General features: G+C 42.0%; 1 protein-coding gene across 2 annotated transcripts in view; it reads left to right on the top strand.

Annotated features, from left to right (window-relative positions):
* Window positions 1-23,708, top strand: part of LOC137370230 (septin-7) — a 139,685-nt gene that overhangs the window by 103,455 nt on the left and 12,522 nt on the right. For both annotated transcript variants that reach the window (XM_068032591.1, XM_068032590.1), the window contains exon 8: window positions 9,740-9,791. In XM_068032591.1, coding sequence (XP_067888692.1) covers window positions 9,740-9,791 — 52 coding nt within the window. The remainder of the gene's footprint in view (window positions 1-9,739; window positions 9,792-23,708) is intronic.

Genomic DNA, 23,708 nt, shown 5'->3' with positions numbered 1-23,708 from the left:
ACAACACTGGCATCTACCCTGCAATGTGGAAAATTGCCCAGGTATGTCCTGTCCTGTGGTTGTTGGAGGTCAATCATCTGAGCTCCAGGACATCACTGCAGGAGTTCCTCAGGGTAGTGTCCTAGGCCCAACCAACTTCAGCTGCTTCATCAATGACCTTCCTTCAATCATAAGGTCAGAAGTGGAGTTGTTCACTGATGATTGCACAATGTTCAGCACCATTTGTGACTCCTCAGATACTGAAGCAGTCCGTGTAGAAATGCAGCAAGACCTGGACAATATCCAGGCTTGGGCTGATAAGTGGCAAGTAACATTCGTGCCACACAAGTGCCAGACAATGACCATCTCCAACAAGAGAGAATCTAACCATCTCCCCTTGACATTCAATGGCATTACCATTGCTGAATCCCCCACTTTCAACATCCTAGGGGCTACCATTGACCAGAAACTGAACTGGAGTAGCCATATAAATACCGTGGCTACAAGAGCAGGTCAGAGGCTAGGAAGCCTGAGGCGAATAACTCACCTCCTGACTCCCCAAAGCCTGTCCACCATCTACAAGGCACAAGTCAGGAGTGTGATGGAATACTCTCCACTTGCCTTGATGGATGCAGCTCCAACAACACTCAAGAAGCTCGACACCATCCAGGACAAAGCAGCCCGCTTGATTGGCTCTCCATCACCGACGCACAGTGGCAGCAGTGTGTACCATCTACAAGATGCACTGCAGCAATGCACCAAGGCTCCTTAGACAGCACCTTCCAAACCCGTGACCTCTACCAACTAGAAGGACAAGGGCAGCAGATACATGAGAACACCACCACCTGCAAGTTCCCCTCCCAAGTCACACACCATCCTGACTTGGAACTGTATCGCTGTTCCTTCACTGTTGCTGGGTCAAAATCCTGGAACTCCCTTCCTAACAGCACTGTGGGTATACCTACCCCAAATGGACTGCAGCGGTTCAAGAAGGCAGCTCACCATCACCTTCTCAAAGGCAATTAGGGATGGGCAATAAATGCTGGCCGGGCCAGTGATGCCCACATCCCATGAATGAATAAAAAAAAAAGTATTGACACACCTGTTGCTGTGAGAGTGTATTGGGCATAGAGAGGTGAAGTGACTGCCCATGATGGCATCTTGTACAAAGGGACTAGGGTCATTATCCTTAAACAGGTGAGAAAAGGGATGCTGAAGCACGTCCACGCAAGCATTCAAGGAATAGTGTATTCCAGTGGCTGAAGCTTGGAGTAGACCTCTTCACGCTCACTGGAACTGGTTGTCTCGTCACAGTTGACTACTATTTGGACGACTGGGAATTAGACCAGCTGACGTCAACAACTACCAGTGAGATCGTAGAATGTCTGAAAGCGTACTTCAGTTGTCATGGTAGTCTCGACATTGTGATGACGACCACGACCCACAGTTCACGAATCAAGATTTTAGCCACTTCATGAATGATTGGGAAATTCAGCACTACACGTCTCCACATTATCGCCAGTTAAATGGAAAGGCTGAGGCAGCGGTGAAAATTGCCAGAAGGATAATGAAATCCACTCGCTATGGCACGGTGTGTACAAGCCAATTTTAGTGGAGCAGCATACCTACTAAAGGCTTGCAAAGTAGTCCAGTCCAGCAACTGTCACGCCACACCCTGACGATTCTTCGAACAGCTAAGAAACCAGTGAAGGTAGAAATAGTAACAGGTGTGAGGGACAAGATCATAGTGAAACCACCAAGTCAAGTGCCACTTCGATAAAACTGCCAAGTTGTTGCCAGAGCTGGAGAACTGGTCAGAGTGCAAACATCCAACACGCTCGGGGGGGGGGTGGGGGGGGGGGCGGAAAATGAGCCCACTTGGCAACTTGGGACTTCTGTGATGAAGTTCTCACCTCGCTCATACCAGGTGAAGGTGAATAACTAGATCTCTTGTCACAACAGCAGACATGTATGCTCGATCGAAGGAGCTGCTCCTTCACAGCAAACGGCTGATGACAGGTCAAGAGTTTGCCAACTGAACAAGGAACTAAACGACCATCAGTCCCATGATTCAACTGTACTACAACCAATGCAACAGATGAATTGCAACAGGTGAGCGGCAACGCTCACCACAGCAAGAACATTCCCCTGAGAAGGAACACGAGCAACACCCACCAAGGATCCAGCAGAAGAACAGCCAACAACAACTCGCATGTATACCATAAAACGACCTGAACGTTTTAAAGGTTGTGTGAAACGAGCATGATGAGACAGACAAATTTGTAACGACAAAAAAGAAAACATTTTTTAATGAAAGGGGGGATGTTTGGATGCATGCTTCTGTACACTTTGGCTTGCTCTACATGTGACCTCTGATGTCAAGATAGGTAAATAAAGGCTTCTGGGCTGTATCCATTTTACACACCACATGGAACATACAACATAGATGCATTTAACAGGAAGCTAGATGAGTACATGAGAGAGAAAGGAACAAAATGTTGGGGTGGGAGGAGGTGGAGAGTGTGGTTGAGCCGAATGACCTGTACTGTACTCGATGTAGTTCTGTGTATGAGCCTCACCACAACCCAACTGCTGCCCTCTGGTTCAAGAGTTGGTTTAATTCTTTAATGGACCCTTCCTCTTACTTTAGGCTCTTTTTTTTTGCTTTCTCTTTGAGGAATGCATTCACCTCTCTTTGCCAAATTATTCTGGCATTGCTTCATGATTCAACACTATTGCTGTTAAATGTGTGTAATGGTATTCAAATCAAATTAAAATTTGAAGCAATTCATTTTACTGTAATTTACAGGCTCCACCACTTTAAGCAATCCAATGTGGACTTGCTACTTAAGTGCTGCATCTGTATTTCATCTGATAACTTATGAATTGCCAAAACACTGCCCAGAAGTGGTTTTTTTTGGGTGGGGGTGTGGGGGTTTGCACATTATGTACAGAGACTGAAGTGAAACCATTTGCCAGTGATTTTGGAATGGTGATGTAGTTTGTTTAAACTGTTTGAAGTGCAACAAATGAACTGAACCAGTATAACTACAACAGGAAATGCAAAAACGAAATCTGTGTCCCAGAGCTCTTGCAAGGCCCCATAACAGTCCCAAAGCCAAATGTGTGTGGGGGTGGATTGCATTATATCGAAATGATGCATCTTTTCCCTGGGATTCACTTGTGCAGTTTTTGGGGTAATGTATTACACATGGCTGAGTATTCTGATCGGATTTCAGGATCGCTGGGGAGGAGGTTGGTTTCCGACTTGACATTGTTGGGCTAGCAGCTTTGCCAGTTTGCTATGACTATAACTCAATTAAAAGTTCGTCTAGCAGTAAGAAATATCTCTTGCTTGAATGTAAAGTTAATCCTGTACTCATTGTTTCAGTGAATCAGATAAAACCTGTTCGAGTACAAATGATATTTTTAATCTATTCACCCAGAATTCTGTTTTAGTAATGGATTTCCAGCTGTTCTGGTTGTTATGGAAATGGGTTTAGAAATCTTTGTACATGCCTTTACTGGAAAACAGTTCCAGGAGAAGTACAAATTGAAAGTTTCAGACAGCTTACTTTCATTTATTCTGCTGGAATAAAAGTCAGGTAAAGAATGTGCATCCTTGTGAATTTCAAACTAAAAATGTCTTGGCACCATAGAGTTGAATGTAGTGAACACAGCAGTATTTCCAGGATCAGATTCCAGAGGAAATGCTTCCTCTTTGAAGTGTTCTGCTGTCAGGAAATTGAGGGGCCTGGTTTTGATGCACTCGCAGCTGCACTGGTAGAGAAGTGAGATCGGAAGATTTATCTTGTCCGTGTAGGTTGCATCTAAGATGTAGATCAAGATCTGACTGACTGGTAGTCTAGTGCTTTCTGGTGTTCGAGGTGACAATGCTCTAAAAGGACAGTAGTAACCAAGACCTCTGTTGATAGATGGAGACATGACTTAAATAGTGACTGATAATTTTATGGCTCCTGCCTGTGTCTGCTGTTGGAAGCTTAATTGTGTTGGAAAGGTGGAATAATCTGCAGTTAACATTGATATGAAACTCTTTTGTCCTGCTCATCGCGACGTGTACTCAGTGATGTCTGACAGTGTTTTAAATTTTAGGTCAAGTTTAATGTCAGTTGATTCTGGTTTAAATCTGCTCTTAGAGAAATATGTTTCTCTGGTAAAAGTCTTCCAATTTTTGCTAAGTACAGGCACAGCACAAAACAGTTCCTCATCTTGGCACTATGTTGGTGTATAAATAAATTCCCTCCCCTGATTGGTGGTGTTTGACCTCGAGAGTTTCCATTGTGAAATGTTAGCATTGGGTGAATACAGGATAGGAGGTAATGCTCTCTGATCCAGTCGCTTGGCACCACTCACTGTGCAGGTTCCCAGGAAAAGGATTGATAATCTGGCATGGGTACCAGAGGATCACTTGCCCATCCTCCATTGAGGGTACCAGAGGGGGCCTGTTAATGCCTACTCCATCGAGAGTACCAGAGGGGGCCTGTAAATGCCTACTCCATCGAGAGTTCGTGTCTTTAGGAACTCTGACAATTGGAAGATACCATGTTCTACCTATCTCGCATATATTTGCAAAATCTGAGGTGGTTGAAGAGATTCCACAGGATGACTCTCTGCTTTCTACCCACCCCAGATATTTTGTGCTTTAAAAAGGGACTTTTTCAGGCTAGCAAAGTGAGGAATGTTAGCCTGGCATGGAGTGCATGCCAGTGCTATCAATATCTGCAAAGAGTGCTACCAGATCAGACTAGTAAAGCTCCAAGTCTTCCTTCCCAGTGTGTTTCAGTATGATTTGATCAATTCCGTTTCTCTCGTGTGGTCTCAAGAGTAAGATTGCCAATGTGGGGCAAGGTTAACGGCAGTTTTTCAGTCTGTATCCAGCAGGATCAGGGTTGAATCTCAAGCTCGTGTCATGTAGAACATTTGCAGTTAGCAGAAGAGAGACTTAGATTGCATGAGTTTGGTCTATTTTGTAACCCAAACAACAGAGGCAAAAGTTGGTCAATGCTGAACTGTCTTACCCATTTCCTAAATTTTGTTTGCTCATCAATACTTTTAAAAAGTAAATTGATAATCAGTTGTTACTAGGCTCATTCTTTTTCAAGGTTGTGTACAATACTCTGCCTTTCATATCCAAACTGGATTTAATAAACCATGCTGTGCAATAGTAGTTGCTTACAGTTAAAACTTGCAGTGCATTTTTTTTGTTTTTGCAGCAGTGGGTAATATTCCACATCACGGCCCTGCTAGAAAATGACCCAGTGGAATATTTGGGCATGGTGAGATTTACTCACCACTCGAAAGTGTGAATGTTGCATATGTTAAAGTGTTTGCTAGTAGGTGGGGGCAGTACAATTGAGGGATTAGGACGGTCAATTTTATACATATAATTCATAATAAAGTTCAATATTGGTGCAAAGGTGGAGGAGAGGAAGGGCAGGAGATGAACCTGTGTAACTTTTAAACTCCCTTGCCTGAAGATTCGGCAGGAAGCAACCCACTCAAAATTGATAATTTGAATAATCCTGGCACTTTTGGAGAACTATATGTACTACCATAGCAGTTCTCCATTTTGAAGTGATCACTAGTCCCCTCTACCACCCACCCCCTTTAAAGTTACTGACCAGATTTTTTTCAAAGTTAAATTTGACCTTTTTCTGTTTTGTTTTAAATAGACGAGCAACCTTGATTTTTCATACTCTTGTATTAAGTTTGTAACACATTTTGTAACCAGTAGTGGAGCACAGCTTCAGGGTCAAACCAAATCTGCAACTAGATTAGCAAGTTTGTAATGGGGCTTTCACTAATGTTAGCAAATTCTGCTGAGGTAATGTTCTTGGCAAAGCAGAAATTTACTGATGTAAATACCTAACTGTATAATGTCGATGGCTCTTACTTTGTCCCATATGCACAGTGGGTTTTTCCTGAGCAAATCATATGCAATGGTTATTAAACATCACAAATTGGCAGGTTTGGATCATGTGGGAGTTAAAATGTTAAAAACCTGCCTCCAACCCACCCACTTCTGATTTTAACGGAGGCAGGATTGGGGATGGGGTTTGGGATGGATCGTGGGGACGGGCAGCCGACCTACTCCCAAGCGAATGGGTTGTCAATTTAAATATTATGATGAGGTAGTGTGCCTCATCTCATTCCACCGTTATAAATTTAACCCTTGTCATGTTTTCCAGACCTCGGGGAAATCTGGCAGCTAAAGGAAGGCAAGGATTGCTGGATCCAGGAAGTAAAGACCATCCTTAGCTGCTGGATCCAGTTTACTGTTTCACCAATCCCTTCACAATCGGACACTCCTTCCACCCCTCCCCACACCATCCTTCTGATCTCCTCCCACTTTAATCCTCTGACGTAAGCCTTCACTTGTACCTCTGATCTCCCCCTCTAGCCTTTCCAACCCCCCTCTTTTCTCTGCTACCTGGATGCAGCCTGATATTATGGGCCTACCCGTGGGACAGCCTCTCTATGTGGCTCGCTGTGGCTGGGATAGAGATATTAGAGTCATCGAGTCATAGTTATCCAGCACAGAAACAGGCCCTTCGGCCCATCGTGTCTGTGCCAGTCATCAAGCACCTAACTCTTCTAATCCCATTTTCCAGCACTTGGCCCGCAGCCTTGTATGCTATGGCGTTTCAAGTGCTCATCTAAATACTACTAAAATGTTGAGGGTTCCTGCCTCTACCACCTCTTCAGGCAGTGCGTTCCAGATTCAACCACCCTCTGGGTGAAATTTTTTTTCCTCAAATCCCCTTTAACCCTCCTGCCCCTTACCTTAAATCTATGCCCCCTGGTTATTGACCCCTCCACTAAGGGAAAAGGTTTCTTCCTATCTAACCGATCAATGCCCTAAGGAAAACAACCCTAGCCTTTTCAGTCTCTCTTCATATCTGAAATGCTCCAGCCCAGGCAACATCCTGGTGAATCTCTTCTGCGCCCTTTCCAGTGCAATCACATTCTTCCCATAGTGTGGTGATCAGAACTGTACACAGTACTGCAGCTGTGGTCTAACTAGCGTTTTATACAGCTCCATCATAACGCCCTGCTGTTATATTCTATGCCTCGTCTGATAAAGGCAAGTATCCCATATGCCTTCCTAACCACTTTATCTACCTGTGCTGCTGCCTTCAGTGATCTATGGACAAGTAATTTAAGGTCCCTCTGACACTCTATAATTCCTAGGGTCCTACCATCCATTGTATATTCCTTTGCCTTGTTCGTCCTCCCAAAATGCATCACCTCACACGTCTCAGGATTAAATTCCATTTGCCACAGCTCCGCCCATCTTACCAGCCCATCTATATCTTCCTGTAATCTCTGGCTTTCCTCCTCACTATTTACGACACCACCAATTTTCATGTCAACTGCAAGCTTACAGATCATACCTCCTATATTCACGTCTAAATCATTAATGTACACTACAGATATTAAAAATGTTCATCAGCTCCTGCCATTAAATTCAGTAGGACCTTCCTCAGAAGCTAGTTCTTTCAGGCTTCCTGACCCCAAAGCAGCAGCCACCGCACCCTTCCCCCTACTATCCCTAACACCCACCTGGCTCTCACCCCACCTTTAGACTTAATATCCAGTCCAGTGCCCTGAGAAATTGTTTTTATTCTGCATTTGTAGATTTATTGTTTCCGTGATTCTGCGCGAATGAGCTGTTCACTTTTTTTTTGGACTATTGTCGTCATCTACAAGTTATGATACGCCATTATTTGAAGGAGGGGCCCCGCACAGAAAAGTTGTATAATCTCTGCCCTGGTATTCCCATTATCAACTTCCCCTTTAACCACTGTGTGGAACTGTAGCCTGGCAGGAATTACTGCCTTGAGGAAGGGAGAAGGTTAAGCAGGTGGCAAACCACATACAAATGGTTTCATAAGTTGATAGTTTTGCTTTTATAGGTCATAGAGCGATCTGAAGGTTTTTTAAACTGCACGTATCCATTGTAGGAGTCATTGTATTTCTTTCAATCGCTGACCTTGTGATTTTTAGCTTTGCTTCTTCTGTTTCTGTGAAATGTTTTTAGTACCTTGCGTTGACTTTGCTACACTCAGCTCGTGTCTAGTAAGCTGAGTACACAACATGGGGTATGATGGCTACTTTTTTTATTTTTAACTGGTAAATAAAACTCTATTAAGTTGAACAAAATAACTAGTCAGAATCTGTCCTGATTGGCTGAATCCAGTTATATTCTTGAATTCATTCTTCAGAACTATTTTTAATGTGTTACACTGTTGAACTGAAGGTTGCAAGGTTAAGACAACAATGTGGCCTTAAAGCCTTTGATGCGATGAGAATTTTCTGTCAAATAGCAGCTTTTTGTCATTCCGGTTTTGGAAATCTGTCATTGGCCTCTTCAGACCTGCCAAAGCTTTCAATATTGCTCAGTGCCTGTGAGTGACAGTGGGCTGGGTGAGCGTTGATTGGAGGTTCGCGGCGCAGATGCGCTGGGATTGGCAGCTCCTGCTATTTTCACGTGGTTTCGGGAGTGAACGGGTATGACTGCTCTGGGGGACGGGGAGAGAGAGGCCGAGGGGAGAGCAGGAAGTGGGCCAGTACACAGCCAGAAGGGTTGTGTGGTGCTGAGTTTGGGGCAGGGGGAGGCACAGAGAGCAATCAAAATCACTCCTACCAGATGGGTGTCTATCCGGAATACTGCACATTGCTACATCAATTGTGCGGGCAGACATTGACTACTTGTGCATGCAAATACAATGCCAGATATCTCAGTAAATCCATGTTCAACATAGTGACGTGAAAGTAAGTGAATAAATTAGTCTTCTCATTTAAAGCTTGTTCACAAAAATGCACATTTTTTGTTATTTTGATAGTAAAATAAATTTCCAGTGCCTTTCTCTTTCCGAAATTTGTTCACCAGCCCCCTATGTAGGACAAAAAGTGTCATGTGGCCCCTTGCGTGATAAGGTTGGATACTCCTGCAGTTGTCAACCTTTAGACCCAAAAGGCTGGCTTTTTAAAAAAAAAACGACTGAACTGACAGTTCTGGTATTGTAATTATGAAAGATGAAGTAAATTTTATGATGTAATAACTACTGAGGAGACTTTGCTGATTTTATACAAGAGCAAATATAATATACAAGTACAAGTCCACCATCGTGACAGTAATCGAAGGTAAACAAAGGGAAGAGTCATGTTTCTACACTTTTGAAGTGGTATGGAAGTGTTTGCATTTATTATAGATCATTAACAGTGCTATAATTACATGATTCCTTGTCAAAAAAAATTCAGACTTTTTTGTCTTTGACCGCTAATTCTCAGACCATTTGCTCTTTGGCCACTCTCACCCCTGCCCTTTTATATTAGATATTGGTGATATTAAAATCTGAGCAGCAATATCAGTGTAATGGTTTTAATGTGAGCTAAATATTGAAACAACCATCATTTCTGACAGCCTGCTACCATTTGCGTTAGATACTGACAGAATACCCTGCAACTTCAGGCAAATCTATGTAACATAACAAACAGTTCATTTAGGCATGAGGAGCATTCTATTTACCATTGAGCGCTCATCAAAAGTGTTGTCTCTTTTATGTCTGTTTATTGAAAGCTGTTGTGTAAAGGCAATACAAGGCATTTGTGCTGCATTTAGACATTTGCCGTAATACTGTTGCCCATAATAGCTTTATTCCTACTCTGTACAGTACATCTGACTATATGTACAAAAGCAAACTAATTTCTATAATTTTCTCTTTTTTTTTTATAGTTGAAAATAGTGAGCACTGTGACTTCACAATCTTACGAAACATGCTGATCAGGTAAGTTGGACATGTTTGACTGATCCAACATTTAGTGCCTGCATTATTGTTAAAGGTATGGCTGTAGCCTCATGTGACTGGTATTAAGTAAGCGAGGCCTTATTTTTCCAGGTGGAAGCAGTTAGAATAAAATTCTGTAGTAGTAGTAGTGTTTGAAAAAATTGCCACTTTAAAGTACTTTAGAAAAGATCAGCATATAATAGAAGTGTAATAGGTTCTAACACATTTACATCAATGCTTCAAAATGCAGTTTGATGCATCAAAACTAGCAGAGAGCCCCAAAGTAATTCTTTAAACCCCCATCCCATGTCAGGGGCCCCCCCCTTTATCTCTTTCTTCCCCCCGCCCCCCCCACACACACTCTACTTCCTCTCCCTCTCTCGCTTTCCTTTCCACCCCACCCCTCTCCTTCTCTCTTTCCCACCCCCCCCCCCCTCCTTTTTGCTATCTCAATGTGGATAATCTTTAAGGGATAGGGCTGCATAGTAAAGTTCATCGAAATAGTCTGGCATTGTGGTTTCTGAATTTTTCCACAAAGTTTAGGGCGTTATGATCAGTATATACCAGTGTGTGTCGATGTAGTCGTGGTGAACATATACTTCAAAATGCTTACGTACTAGTAGTAAGCCTAGAGTTTCCTTTTACACTGTTAAGTATCTCTTTTGGTGTCTATTTTGCTTTTTGCTTTTTGGAAAAGTATCCCACTGGTCTTTCTATGCCCGATTCATCATGTAATAGGACTGCACTGACCCCCAGGTCACAAACATTAATTGCTATCTTGAAGGGCGTAGTGAAATTTGGGGCAGCCAACGCTGCTTCACTGATCAAAATGGATTCAGCCTCTCAAAAGATGTTTGGCGCACTCCTGACAGCACCACCTTGTCATTTTTTTTGTAGCAAATCTGTCGGTGCTAAAATTTGGTCCACACTTGCTGGAGAAACCACACATCCCCAAAAACCTCATAATTTCTCGTTTAGTTTTGGGGGCAGGGAACTCCATCAATGCTTGTACTTTTGCTGTTCTTGCCAACACTTGTCCTTGCCCTACTGTGTGCCCTAGGTAGGTTACCTGCGCTTTTTCAAATTCACTTTTGGCGAGGTTCATCACCAAATCAGCCGACTGTAATTTTCTAAGTAGAGCTTCTAGTTGTTCCAAGCAGTCGTTCCAAGTGTCACTGTATACCAACAGTTTATCAAGGTAACACAGTTAGGAACACTGGCTGCCACTTGGGTTCATTAGTCTCTGGAAAGTTGCTGGCCCGTTTTTAGCCCAAATGGGCATCACTCGTCACTGGTCAAGACCATCTGGCATGATACAAGCCACTATTGCTTTAACTCAGGGTGTCAAAGGAACCTGCTAGTATCCCTTTAACAAATCAATTTTGGTAAGAAACGTGACTGTGCCAACTCTAACAGTCTTCCAAGCGAGGAATTGGGTAGGAATCTGCCTTTCGTTAGTGCATTAACCTTTCTGTAGTCTATGCAAAATCTAGTTGAAAAGTCAGACTTGGGTATTAACACAACTGAGGAACTCCAGCTGCTTTGACAGGGTTCAGTTAGGTGGTTTTCAACATGTATTGAATTTCTGCTTTCACCTGGGCCTGCTTCTCTGGACTTTAAGCAATAACGATGTTGTTTTATAGGAGAGGATTCTCCTACATCCACATAATGTATGATTACGGTTGTACATCCTGGTTTGTCCCTACAGACTCCTTTAAATGCTGTGAGTGGCCTTATTAGGTCGTCTTGTTCTGCATCTAAATATGAAAGCATAGTGTCTGATCTAACAACTCAGTATTAGCTAACTGGATAGTAGTGGGTTCAATTTGGGAATTTTCTATACCTCCTTCCGCCTCATCCTCACTATCCTTTTCATCCTTCACTGTCCCTGCTACTTGACGTACCTTTTCTTGTTTATCCACCTCCCGGCGGTGATATTGTTTCAACAAATTGATGTGACACAGCCGATTCTTTTTCCAGTAATCTGGGGTGTCAATCAAATAATATACTTTACTAATGGAGCTGCAGGCTGACAAATCCCTGAGTCCCGATGAGCTTCATCCTGGGGTCTTTAAAAGAGCTAGCTAATGAGGTAGTGGATGCGTTGGTGTTAATATTTCAAAATTCTGGAAAGCTTGCATCAGACTGAAAAGGAGAAAATATAACCCTTCTATGCAACAAGAGGGGGAGGCAGAAAACAAGTAACTATAGGCCAGTTAGCTTGATGTCTGTCTTGGAGAAGGTGTTAGAATCAATCATTAAGGAGGCTATAGCTGGGCACCTCAAAAAATAAGTCAGGTAATCGGGAATAGTCAGCATGGTTTTGTGCAAGGGAAATCATGTTTAACCAATTTATTGGATTTCTTTGAAGGAGTAACATGCGCTATGGATAAAGCGGAGCCCATTGATTGGCTGGCTGGCAGAAAACAGAGTATGCATAAATGGGTCCTTTTCTGAATGGCAGGATGTGACGAGTTGAGTCCCACAGGGGTCTGTGCTAGGGCCTCAACTTGTTACAATTTATGTCAATGACTTAGATGAGGGGTGCAATGGCATGGTAGCTAAACATATGACCCACCCAAAGATAGGTAGGAAAGTATGTTGTGAAGAGGACATAGTGACGTTGCAGACCGATATAGATCAGTTTAGTGAGTGGGCAAAAATCTGGCAGATGGAGTACAATGTGGGAAAATATGAAGTTGTTCACTTTGGCAGGAAGAATGAAATAGCAGAGTATTACTTAAACAGAGTAAGAGTGCAGAATTACGAGGTGCAGAGGGATCTAGGTATTCTCGTGCATGAGTCACAAAAAGTTAGTATGCAGGTGCAGCAAGTAATAAAGAAGGCTAATGGAAAGCTATCATCTATGACTAGAAGAATTGGAAATAGTAAGCGTGTTTTTTAGGGCATTGGTGAGACCACACTTGGAATACTCTGTGCAGTTTTGGTCTCCTTATTTGATGAAGGATGTAAATGTGTTGGAGGCGGTTCAGAGGAGGTTTACTCGATTGATATCTGGAATGAACGAGTTGTTTTATGAGGAAAGGTTGGACAGACTGGGCTTGTTTTCACTGGAGTTTAGGAGAGTGAGGGGAGACTTGGTTGAAGTGTACAAGATCCTGAACGGTCTTGACAATTTGGATGTGGAAAGGATGATTCCTCTTGCGGGTGAGTCCAGAACGAGGGGGCACTGTTTTAAAATTAAGGGTCTCCCTTTTAGGACAGAGATTAGGAAAAAATCTTCTCTCTGAGGGTCGTGCGACTTTGGAACTCTGCCTCAGAAGGTGGTAGAGGTGGGGTCATTGAATATTTTTAAGGCAGTGGTAGATTCTTGTTAGGCAAGGGAATCGAAGGTTATCGGGTAAATGGGAGTGCGGAATTCGATCAGCCATGATCTTATTGAATGTTGGAGTAAGCTAGAGGGGCCAAATGGCCTACTTTTGCTCCTAACTTTGTATGTTCGTATGTAATCCTTTTGACGACTCTATATGGTCCATTGAACCGTGCTTTCAGCGGTTCACCCTGTAAAGGCAGTAATACCCTCATCCTCTGGTTGAAATGTTCAGGTCTTGGCATGCTTGTCTGCCCATTTCTTCATGGTTGTTTGGGAAGCTTTCAGGTGTTCATGAGCCACTTTGCAGGTGCTCCTGAGCTGCTCCCACAACACGGATGCATAGTCTAACACAGAAGAATCGTCCCTCTGTTCTAAAAAATTTTTTTCTTTGGTTAGTTTTAGAGGACCTCTTATCTCATGTCCCTAAACCAATTCAAAAGGATTAAAACCGGTAGACTCATTAGGTGAATCCACAGTGGCAAACAAAAGAAATTCCAGCCCTTTGTCCCAATCATGGGGATATTCATGACAGTATACCCTGATCATTGTTTTGAGGGTCTGATGGTACCATTCTAAAGCCCCTTGTGTCTGTAGGTGGTATGCTAAGGACTTGAACTGTTACACCCAGATTACTCATAACTTCAACATTTTAGACATAAAATTGAAATCTTGATCTGACTAAATCTCAATCAGTAATCCATATCGGGTGAAAAACTGGGTAAACTTCTCTACCACTAGCTTATCAGAAATTGTTCTCAAGGGAATGGCTTCTGGGAACCGAATAGTCATATCCATAATACTGAGTATATGTTGATGTCCCACTTTTGTTTTCGGTAAAGGTCCCACATGGTCAATCAACACCCTACTTAATTGGTCCCCAAAAACTGTTATGGGAATTAGAGGTGCAGTTTGTAGGGCAGGTTGTGGTTTTCCCACAATCTGGCACATATGGCACATTTTACAAAATTGCACCATGTCCTGATAGAGATCTGGCCAGTAAAAATGCCAACTTGCATGTGATTGGTTCTTCCGGATCCCTACATGTCCCGCCATAGGAATTTCATGTGCTATCCTTAATATTTCCCACTATCTGGTGAACAACCGTCCATTCTTCGGCCGTCGGTCTGTGAGGAGGTCTCCACTTCTTCATCAGAATCCCATTTTTAATGTAGTAGCCTTCCGGAACTCCCTTTGCCTCAGCTTCATTTGGAGTCAATTGTGCCACTTTCCTTAACTCTGGATCAGCTTGCTGTGCCTTGATCAGAGAAGACTTACTGAACATTTCCTTTTGGATTATCCAAATCCCCAAAGAAAGTACAACATTCGGCTGCCTGTCTGTGGTACCAGTTTGACCTTTGTCAATGGAACTTATTTAGCCATTGCTCGGGTCACTGCACATGTAAGAAAAATTCCTGGAACCTTTTCCTGCAACTGCTTTGTCGCCTTGACTTCACTTTCCGTGACTACTGGAGAAGCTACTACTTTTGCTCTGGCCAAATCATTCTCCAGGAGTAGGCCAACTCAGTCTACAGGCAAACTATGGACAACTCCTGCAATTACAATTCCAAACATTAGGTCATACTCCAGGTGCACCTGATACAAAGGTACATGTATATACACACCCTGCCGATATCCTTCACTAAAACCTTGGCATTCAGTGCGCTCTCTGGCCAAAGAGTTTGGGTGGCTCCTAACTGCCTCACTTGAGGGATAAGGAGTTAATTTTCCTTTTGACAAGAATTCCCTATAACACCTGGGTATCTTCATGTCCCCCATACTCTCGGTGGTTTTTGTACTTGGCCTTACAGCTGCAGTCAGAGCTACAACCTGCTCTGTCATACTCTTGGTCAGGGCCCCTTTCTCTGCATTGGCCTTGTGTACCCCAATAAGTCCCATGGGTTTACCCCGAAACTTCCAGCATTCTGCACGAAGGTGTCCCAACTTGTGGCAAAGGAAACACTTAGGCTTTTGGACCTCACTTCCACCCTCAACATCTTCCTTTCTGGCCTGAGGAGGAGATCCTGGGGCGTTCCCAGCTATCCCTTCTTATCCCTGGCTACTTGCCTTCCTTTTACCCTCCCACCTCTGTCTGTCTCAGGTTTGTGGGGGTGATGGAAAAAAGGTTTGGGCTTGCAAACAATCTTGTAATCGTCAGTGATCTGAGCTGCCTGTCTGGCTGTTGAAACCTTCTGGTTCTCTATGTGGGTTCTTAGAAAGGAGGGAGTGAATTTTTAAATTCTTCCAGGAGAATTTGTTTCCTCAGGGTCTCATACATGGCCTCTGCCTTTAGTGCCCATATTCAACGATCAAAATTAATTTGTTTTACCCCCTCAAACTCTATGTAAGTCTGCCCAGGCTGCTTCCGGAGGTTCAGAAATGTCTGCCTGTAAGCTTCAGGGACTAACGCAAGCAGCAAGAATAGCCTTTTTTGCCATGTCATCTGCAGAAGCCTCAGAAAGCATAGCATAAACTTCATGAGCTCTGTCAATCAATCTGCTTTGCATGAGCAGTGTCTAATTTTCTTTCGGCCACCTCATCTGTTTAGCTAGCTTTTCAAACAAAATTTATAAATGTCTCTACGTCCCTTTCATCAAACTTTGGGAGGGCTTTCACAAATTTAAGGAGCTCTCCACTGGGTCCTCAGTTGAAATCAGATTCTTCCTCCTCATGACTTTCACTGGAGTCAAAGCCACCCTTTTGTTTTAGTTCCAGCTTTTTAAATTCGAATTCCCTTTCTCGCTCCCTTTCTTTCTCCTGCATCTCTGCTCTTTCCTTTTTGATATTCTCTTTTCTTTTCCTCTTCTTTCATTTTCTCTCTTTCTTTTTCAGGTTCAAGTATTTTCATTTCTTTTCTTGTTCAAGCTGCTTCATCTGCAACTGAATTCTAGCTAATTCAACTGAACTACCATCTGGATTGCCTTTTCCTTCCAATTTCAAATGCTGTGCTATTCCCTCAATTATGTCTGCTTTCTTAGCTCCTGGTTTTAACTCTAACTCCACCTTTCCTGTCAATGCTTTTAGCCTAGCTTTGGTTAAGGTTTGCAAATCACTCGGGGATAAACCTTCCCTCTCCAAAAGGTCGTAGCAACTGACAAAGCCATTCCAGTAGTGTAAACTTTACTCTAATGCACAAGAAACCTGGTGTTTCCCTTTTCCCCTTTGCAATTGTTACCCACTTAGAGTTGCACTTTGGTTTCGGGTTATCCCACACAGACCCCCTAGTTACATGTTTCTCTAGTTCCACTTCTCCACAGGCCACAACATATATTTAAATGTTTACCCAATTACCAATATATATTATATACTCTATTTTTATTTCAGTAAAATCCATCAACCACGTTTCTTTAATAAACAAAATAAAAAATTTATTATAAAACGAGACTTGTTCAGTAAAGATGCAAAGCGTTAACACACAGATTGGAATATGAAAGTTTCCCTTCTAAATTAGCCCAATGCGTGCGCGCACACACTGATTGAAGAAAAAATCAAGAAGTTTTCTCTGCAGAGATCTCTTTACAAAAAAACTTGTGCCAAATACTTGTTAATTCTTTAAGGAAAAGGAGATGATGTGGAATGGTATCAATTGTCCCTTTATTCTGGCGTCCCACATATGCGTAGATGGCTGTCACTGGGATTTATTTGGAGCAGTTCTCTTCCGGCAACGTCGAGGATTAGTCTGGCAGACTTTCCAGGAGAAATGCGGCATCAGGGTTTCAGCCATCACACAGTGCATTCTCTGTTTCTCCAGGAGGTGGAAAAATGATGAGCTGGTGTCTTCTCTCTTGGGCTGACTGCCAACTGACTCAAAACAATATCCAAAACGAAGCCAACTCTTGACCACTGTAAATCTTGACATGTCACTTCTCTGTTAACAGCTCCCCTAGTCACCAAGGTTCTTGCTGTTGGTTTAGCTTAAGGCATATGACATCCAGTAAGGGTTTGTTTTTAAACAAATTTCCCCAATCCTTCCAGTGACTTTTTTTTAAAAAGAAAACAAGTCCAGCATCTATGGAATCTCTTCAGTGCCAAATAAATCCATCTCCACAATCTTCAAACATGAGCCTTCAGAAAAAATAAATAAAAGCACTTTCATAACAATAGTGATTGGCATTGTGCATTGTCGTTAGGTGCCATGAATTCTTTTGCACATGTGCAAATCAGCGCTCAGTTTGTGCGCACTGTTGTAACTTCACTTCAGCATCTGTAGTTGTAATAAACAGTATTGTTTAAAAAAAGAAAATTTTAATTTGATTTTAAACCTCCTGCAAAGCAGTCGTATTTACTATGGCAGTAAATCATAGAATCATAATTTGCAGCATTGGTTTGACTTTGTGGATTAGATTTTAAGGTTTTCTATCTGTTTCACTGGTCTTGGTCGTTACTTGAAAATGAAACAATACTTTATGAATTTGCATTTGGCAAGCAAATCAGTTTATCCTTGATTTATCCCTGAGTGATTTGCAAATGCAATGAATTATACTGGTCTAGTATTTCATTTGAACATAGGAATGTACAAGGCTGGAAAAGATGATTTGGCGATTTCAAGAGTTCAATCAAAATACTCAGTTCACTGCCTGTATCCCTGAACTGATTTGTGGGGTAACAATAACTGAAAAGGGAAAAAGGATTCTTGTGCATTGGAGTAAAGTTTACACTACCAAAATGGCTTTGTCAGTTGCTAGACCTTTTTGGAGAGGAAGGATTTATCCCTGAGTGATTTGCAAATGCAATGAATTATACTGTGTTGTATTTTGTTGGAACATAGCAATGTACAGGGCTGGAAAAGATGATCTGGCCATCTCAAGAGTTCAATCAAAATGTACAGTTCACTGTCTGTACCCCTGAACTGTTTATCTTGCCAAATGCCTATCCAGCTCACTTGTAAAATTACTGGGTAGTCCATTGCAAACATTCCTTACTGTGTGTGAATATTTGATCTCGCCATTCACCTCCCTGTTTGAGATTCATTCAAGGCCTCCTTATTATCATTCTTGGGGAAATGGTAAGTTGTTTCTTAGGATTGAACTTGTCAATGCTTTTAAGGATCTTGAATATTTGTAGGATTCACTTATCTTCCTTTTGCTTATAGTAAGCAACCTCCATTTCAGTAATCTTTGGTAGCTCGGATGTCTGATGCCAGCTATCAGATGGGTAGCCCCTTGCATCTATTGCAGTACCAGGATGCCCTTGTGTACCACTCCCTAGAGCCAATGCACTCTGGGCTGCCCTGTTATCATGACCTGTAATTTATGTTTGATTCCATGTGGTTAATAAACCAAGATCCTATTTACTTTATCTGCTGTTAGACTGTGCAGATGGATTCAACAATGTGTACACAATATCCCGAATTCTTTACTGTATCCTGCAGACTAACGTTATTTTGTAGTTCCAATGTTTATTCCCCCAGTCTCATCACTGTTCCACAAAACCATTAATGTTTACAGTGTCAAGAACAAAATGTTGTAAATACTCAGCCAGTCATGCGGCGCCTTTGTAGAGAGAAACAGTTAACGTTTCAGGTCGATGTACTTGTTTAAAACTGGTCACATCTCTGACTTTTCATCAGAACTGGAAAAAGTTATCAACGTGAAACATTAACTGTTTCTCTGTCTGCTGCCAGACCTGATGAGTATTTCCAGCATTTTCTGTTTTATTTCAGATTTCCAGATCTGGAGTATTTTGCTTTTATAATCATGTTTACAGTATAGTAGTAGACCATTGTGTTTATGCTAGCTCTTTTCTGGACCAATCCAAAACTAATCCCACTGCCCTTTTTGTTTCCCCCCCATAGCCCTTTATATTTCTCTGCTTTAAAAATGTAATCCAGTCTTTCCTTTAAAGAAGCAATGGTCTCTGCCTCAGCCACTTCCTGTGGCAATGCATTCCATTCTCTGACAAGCATCTACATAAAGAAATTTCTGCTAACCCTGCTACTTTGAACAAATTTAAATTGATGCCCCCTTATCAATGACACCAAATTAGGGTGCATGGTGTTTCCTTATTCATTATTAAAACTGCCATTTAAAAACTGAAGTTTATACTTGTCAATGATTTTCATTTTTCAGCCCAACGCCCCAATCTGACTGTACCTGATCAGCCTGCTCTTGATCGATTGAAAACCCCTCTGCCCCACTTTGTCATTGGAACATTGTGGCAATTTTGTCTGTATCTGAACTTCTAAGTCTTTGATCTACAATTAGAAGGCAAAATTTCCATCCACAGTTACATGGAGCACCTCACTTCCTGCTACTCTGCTGCTCCATGGACAATTGCCCTTGTGTAGCCAGTTGTTGATCCAATTAAGTGACATAACTATTCCTTGCATTTTTACTTAAACCTTTGCACCTGTTTACTTATCTTTCCTTATTTAAGATGCTTCTTTAAAATGTATCTCTTCAATCTAGGTTTTGGTCATGTGTCGTAATATCTCTGTGGCTTGGAGTCAAATTTTGTTTGCTCCTATGCAGCAGCTTGGCGTGTTTTACTTTATTAAAGACTCTATATCCGTGCACGATTTTGTTTAACAACAACATCCACCAAGTCCTTTTTCACCACATGCTTTTGATACCTGCTGGAATTCTAACAGACTTGTGTGTAGTCTCCTTGCCCTGATGCGTTCATACTTGGATTTTGCACAGTACCCTCCTTCAGGATATTCTGCAGCATTTTGCCCACAACAAATGTGTAGTTGTGGTTCCAATGGTTCCTTAAAGATACAGAAGAACATGCTGAGTTTCATTGGCAGTCACAGTGGCCATTCAGCTCCTTGTTCTTCATCAGTGCCTTCAACAAAGTTTACATCATTTCGTTGTTAGAATTGCAGTTGCCATTAAAATGTTCTCCTTGTTTCCTGAAAAGTTAATCCCTCTCATCAGGCAGAGCTGCAGCAGCAACTGCTCTGAAAACCAGTACAAAAATTGTTTTGCATAGCCATCATTCTCCAATTGCCTGACATTTCATCCCCATCTTGTTCTGCAATACTCCATGCCCTATGAGACTGGCTATTTAGCAGTTGTAACTAAAAAAAAACGTATGAGACAACATCTGTTTAAAATGTTCCAAATTCCTGAGGGATGTTCCTGCTATAACATTCCCATATGATGCAGGGGTTCAATTTGGCAGTGGAGTGCCACCATTGAAAACTGAATTCTTTCCAGGTGTGTTTCAAGCTTCATTTGTGCCACATCAAGAAGTTAAAATATAATGTCCAGATTTAATCACGTGAAATGCAGCATGCTTGAGTCACCCCTCTCGAATGCTGCATCACTTTCTATAAATTGCTTAGGATATAGCCAAGCCTCACTAACCCACTTTCTTTGGAAATGGCAAACTAATTTGAGAAGTGGAGCCAAAAACAGGGTTGTTAAGAGTGTGCCACACTGGAATATAGTTGTGGTTATGAGGCACAGGTTGGTGTCACTCATGGGAGTAGTTCAGTAGCATCTTGTACAAATTCATGCAGCCATTGAGAACTTTTCACCATGCATATTGATTATTGTCCACGATGGTAACTACTTTCAGTCAGGATCCTGGGGTGCCTAGATACTTTATTCTTTTTCCCCTGAGGAAATGAAAAATGCCACTGTTACCTCTGTTGCATAGTTTTACCTCAAAAGAATGTTTTGTGGGGTCTTTATCACATGCAGTTCAGTACCTTATAAGAAACTGGCATTGAACTGCTTTTGGAGACCTTTCTTTGTGAGAGAGGGAGAGGTGGAGTGACGAGAACAGTAGGATCTCCTGCCACTTTAACTTGAAGGAACCTGTCAGTCCTCCCTAGTCTGCCTTGCGTGTGACTTGAGTTCCATGTTATATGGTTTACTCTTGGAGTTCAAGGGAACTCTGGGGAGTAAATGCTGCTTCACCCAAATTCCAAAAACAAAAGGATAATGCAGTCCCTCAACAAGTTTGTTGCTATCACTAGTGTTCCAAGGCGCCGTACCAAACAGATATCCCAAACCAAGATAACATGATCAAAAAATCAAAATAATTGTGTATCATACTTTTGTCAGCACTTTTAAAAGGAAGTTGCCATTTCTTCGCGATGCACAAGTAATTTTTACAGAATGAGTTGCATTTGGTATCCTTAAACTTCACAGTACAGTCTGCTGTTGTGCCTGAACACCTGATTATCTTGAATCAAAATGGTATCTTAATGGGACATGCATTTTTAATTACTTCCTTGAAAGATTGTTTAAACTGCAAATCAGCGTAAGTTTATAATCATTTGCAAATGATCTGCCACTCTTTACCTCAATTTAGATGGGCAGTGTTACAATTGCCAAATCTCTGCTTGTCACAACAGTCAGCAAACAGGGAAGGGTGTTTGAAAATTGGCTGCTTTCTTTAGGCTACCATACAAAGTGTAAATGGGGGGGCTGAGAAACAGCCCACCAATGCAGACTGTCTGCAACTATATCATACCCATGTCAGTTTCTTATTTGGTGCCTGAACAGCTTTAATTCATTATCCTCTCAAATTCATGTGGTGAAGCTAGCTGATACTGAATCATGATGAGAGTGAGTGCACCCTCAAGTGGGGCATGTTCGAAGCAGCATTGTGTAGAAAAACAAATTGAATTGCAGATTTGCAATATTTATTTTATACTTTCATGGGATGTGGGTGTCTCTGGCAAGACCAGCATTTGTTGCCCATCCCTAATTGCCCTTGATAACTGAGTGACTTGCTAGGCCATCTCAGAGGGCAGTTCAGAGTCACCCACATTTCTGTGGGTCTGGAGTCACATGTAGGCTAGACCAGGTAAGGACAACAGATTTCTTTCCCTAAAGAACATTCATGAACCAGATGGGTTTTTACAACAATCAATAGTTTCATGGCACCATTACTGAGACCAGCTTTCTATTCCAGATTATCATTAATTAATTGAATTTAAATTCCACCAGCTGCCGTGGTGCGATTTGAACCGATGTCCCCAGGGCCTTAGCCCAGATTTCTGGATTGCTAGTCCTGTGACATTACCACGACTCCACCATCTCCCAAAACAACAATTTTATCCAATATAATTTAAAGGAATTTAACTTCAGTTGTTTCTGTCAGTGACCTTGTCCATAGACCTTTTATTCGTGACTGAGTTATCCATTTGAGTTTTCGGGTTTTTTTGGGCTGTTTATGACAAAGCTGGGAGTTTGTTGGTAGCTATGTGGTTTTAAGTGTAAGCACTCTGGTCAGCTGTATCTGTTTACATTCTATCACCAATTAATTTTTTGTTTCAGAACTTCAAAAGCTGTCAAGTATGTCACGTATGTCAATACATAAGATACTTGAGTAACAAAGCTTGAATTTAACATTAGATCAATTTTGGTCTATATTTGAAGAGTAATTTACAGAACAAAAGGATTTTGATGTGTGTTCCATCTCCTCCACCCCCCCACCCCCCCCCCCCCCCCCCCCCAAGGCCTCCTCTGATATTTCATATCTGGATTGGCCACTATTTTGGTGACATTTTTATTAAGTTAATTGTAAAAGATTTCTGTTGTAAGCAAAAATGACTTGCTAGTATTAATGAGCCATAAGCTATAGGAAAGCAATGCTACGTCACAACTAGAGAACTGAAATGAAGTGGTACTGTTCCCATGTATTCTGGGCCATGCCTATGGGTTGAGCATTCTAAAGAACTGACCTTCCACATCTGACTAACAAAAGTAACCATTCAAACATAATGATTTGGAGGATAAATTTAGTATTTTTAACCAAATAATTTTATGCAACTGTAATTTTCCTGTCTGCAAACCCATAAACTTTAGTCCAGATGAGATGTATCCCAGGCTATGTGAGGCAAAGGAGGAGATAGCAGGGGCTCTGACACAAGTTTTCAAATCCTCTCTGGCCAGAGGAGAGGTGCAGAGGACTGGAGGTCAGCAAATGTGGTACCATTATTCAAGAAGGGTAGTAGGTATAAACCAGGTAATTATAGGCCATGAGTCTAAAATCAGTGGTAGGGAAGCTATTGGAAAAATTTCTGAGGGACAGGATTAATCTCCACTTGGAGAGGTGGGGATTAATCAAGGACAGTCAGCATGGCTTTGTCAGGGGGAGATCATGTCGAACAAATTTGATAGAATTTTTTGAAGAAGTGACTAGGTGTGTCGATGAGGGTAAAGCAGTTGATGTAGTCTACATGGACTTCAGTAACACTTTTGATAAGGTCTCGCATGGGAGATTGGTTAAGAAGGAAAGAGCCCATGGGATCCAGGGCAATTTGGCAAAGTGGATCCAAAATTGGCTTACTGGCAGGATGGTCGAGGGTTGTTTTTGTGATTGGAAGCCTGTGACCAGTGGTGTACCACAGGGATCGGTGCTGAGACCCTTGCTGTTTGTAGTGTACATTAATGATTTGGACAAGAATATAGGAGGTATGATCAGTAAGTTCGCAGATGACATGGAAATTGGTGGTGTTGTAAATAGTGAGGAGGAAAGCCTTAGATTACAGGACGATATAGATGGGCTAAGATGTGCAGAGCAGTGGCAAATGGAATTTAATCCTGAAGTGTTGGGGGATGCATTTTGGGAGGATTAACAAGGCAAGGGAATATACAATGGATGGTAGGTCTCTAGGAAGTACA

This window comes from Heterodontus francisci, chromosome 5, assembly GCF_036365525.1.
Source record: "Heterodontus francisci isolate sHetFra1 chromosome 5, sHetFra1.hap1, whole genome shotgun sequence".
Taxonomy (NCBI): domain Eukaryota; kingdom Metazoa; phylum Chordata; class Chondrichthyes; order Heterodontiformes; family Heterodontidae; genus Heterodontus; species Heterodontus francisci.
Note: the sequence above shows the minus strand (reverse complement) of the source record. Positions and strands in the feature narration are given on the sequence as shown.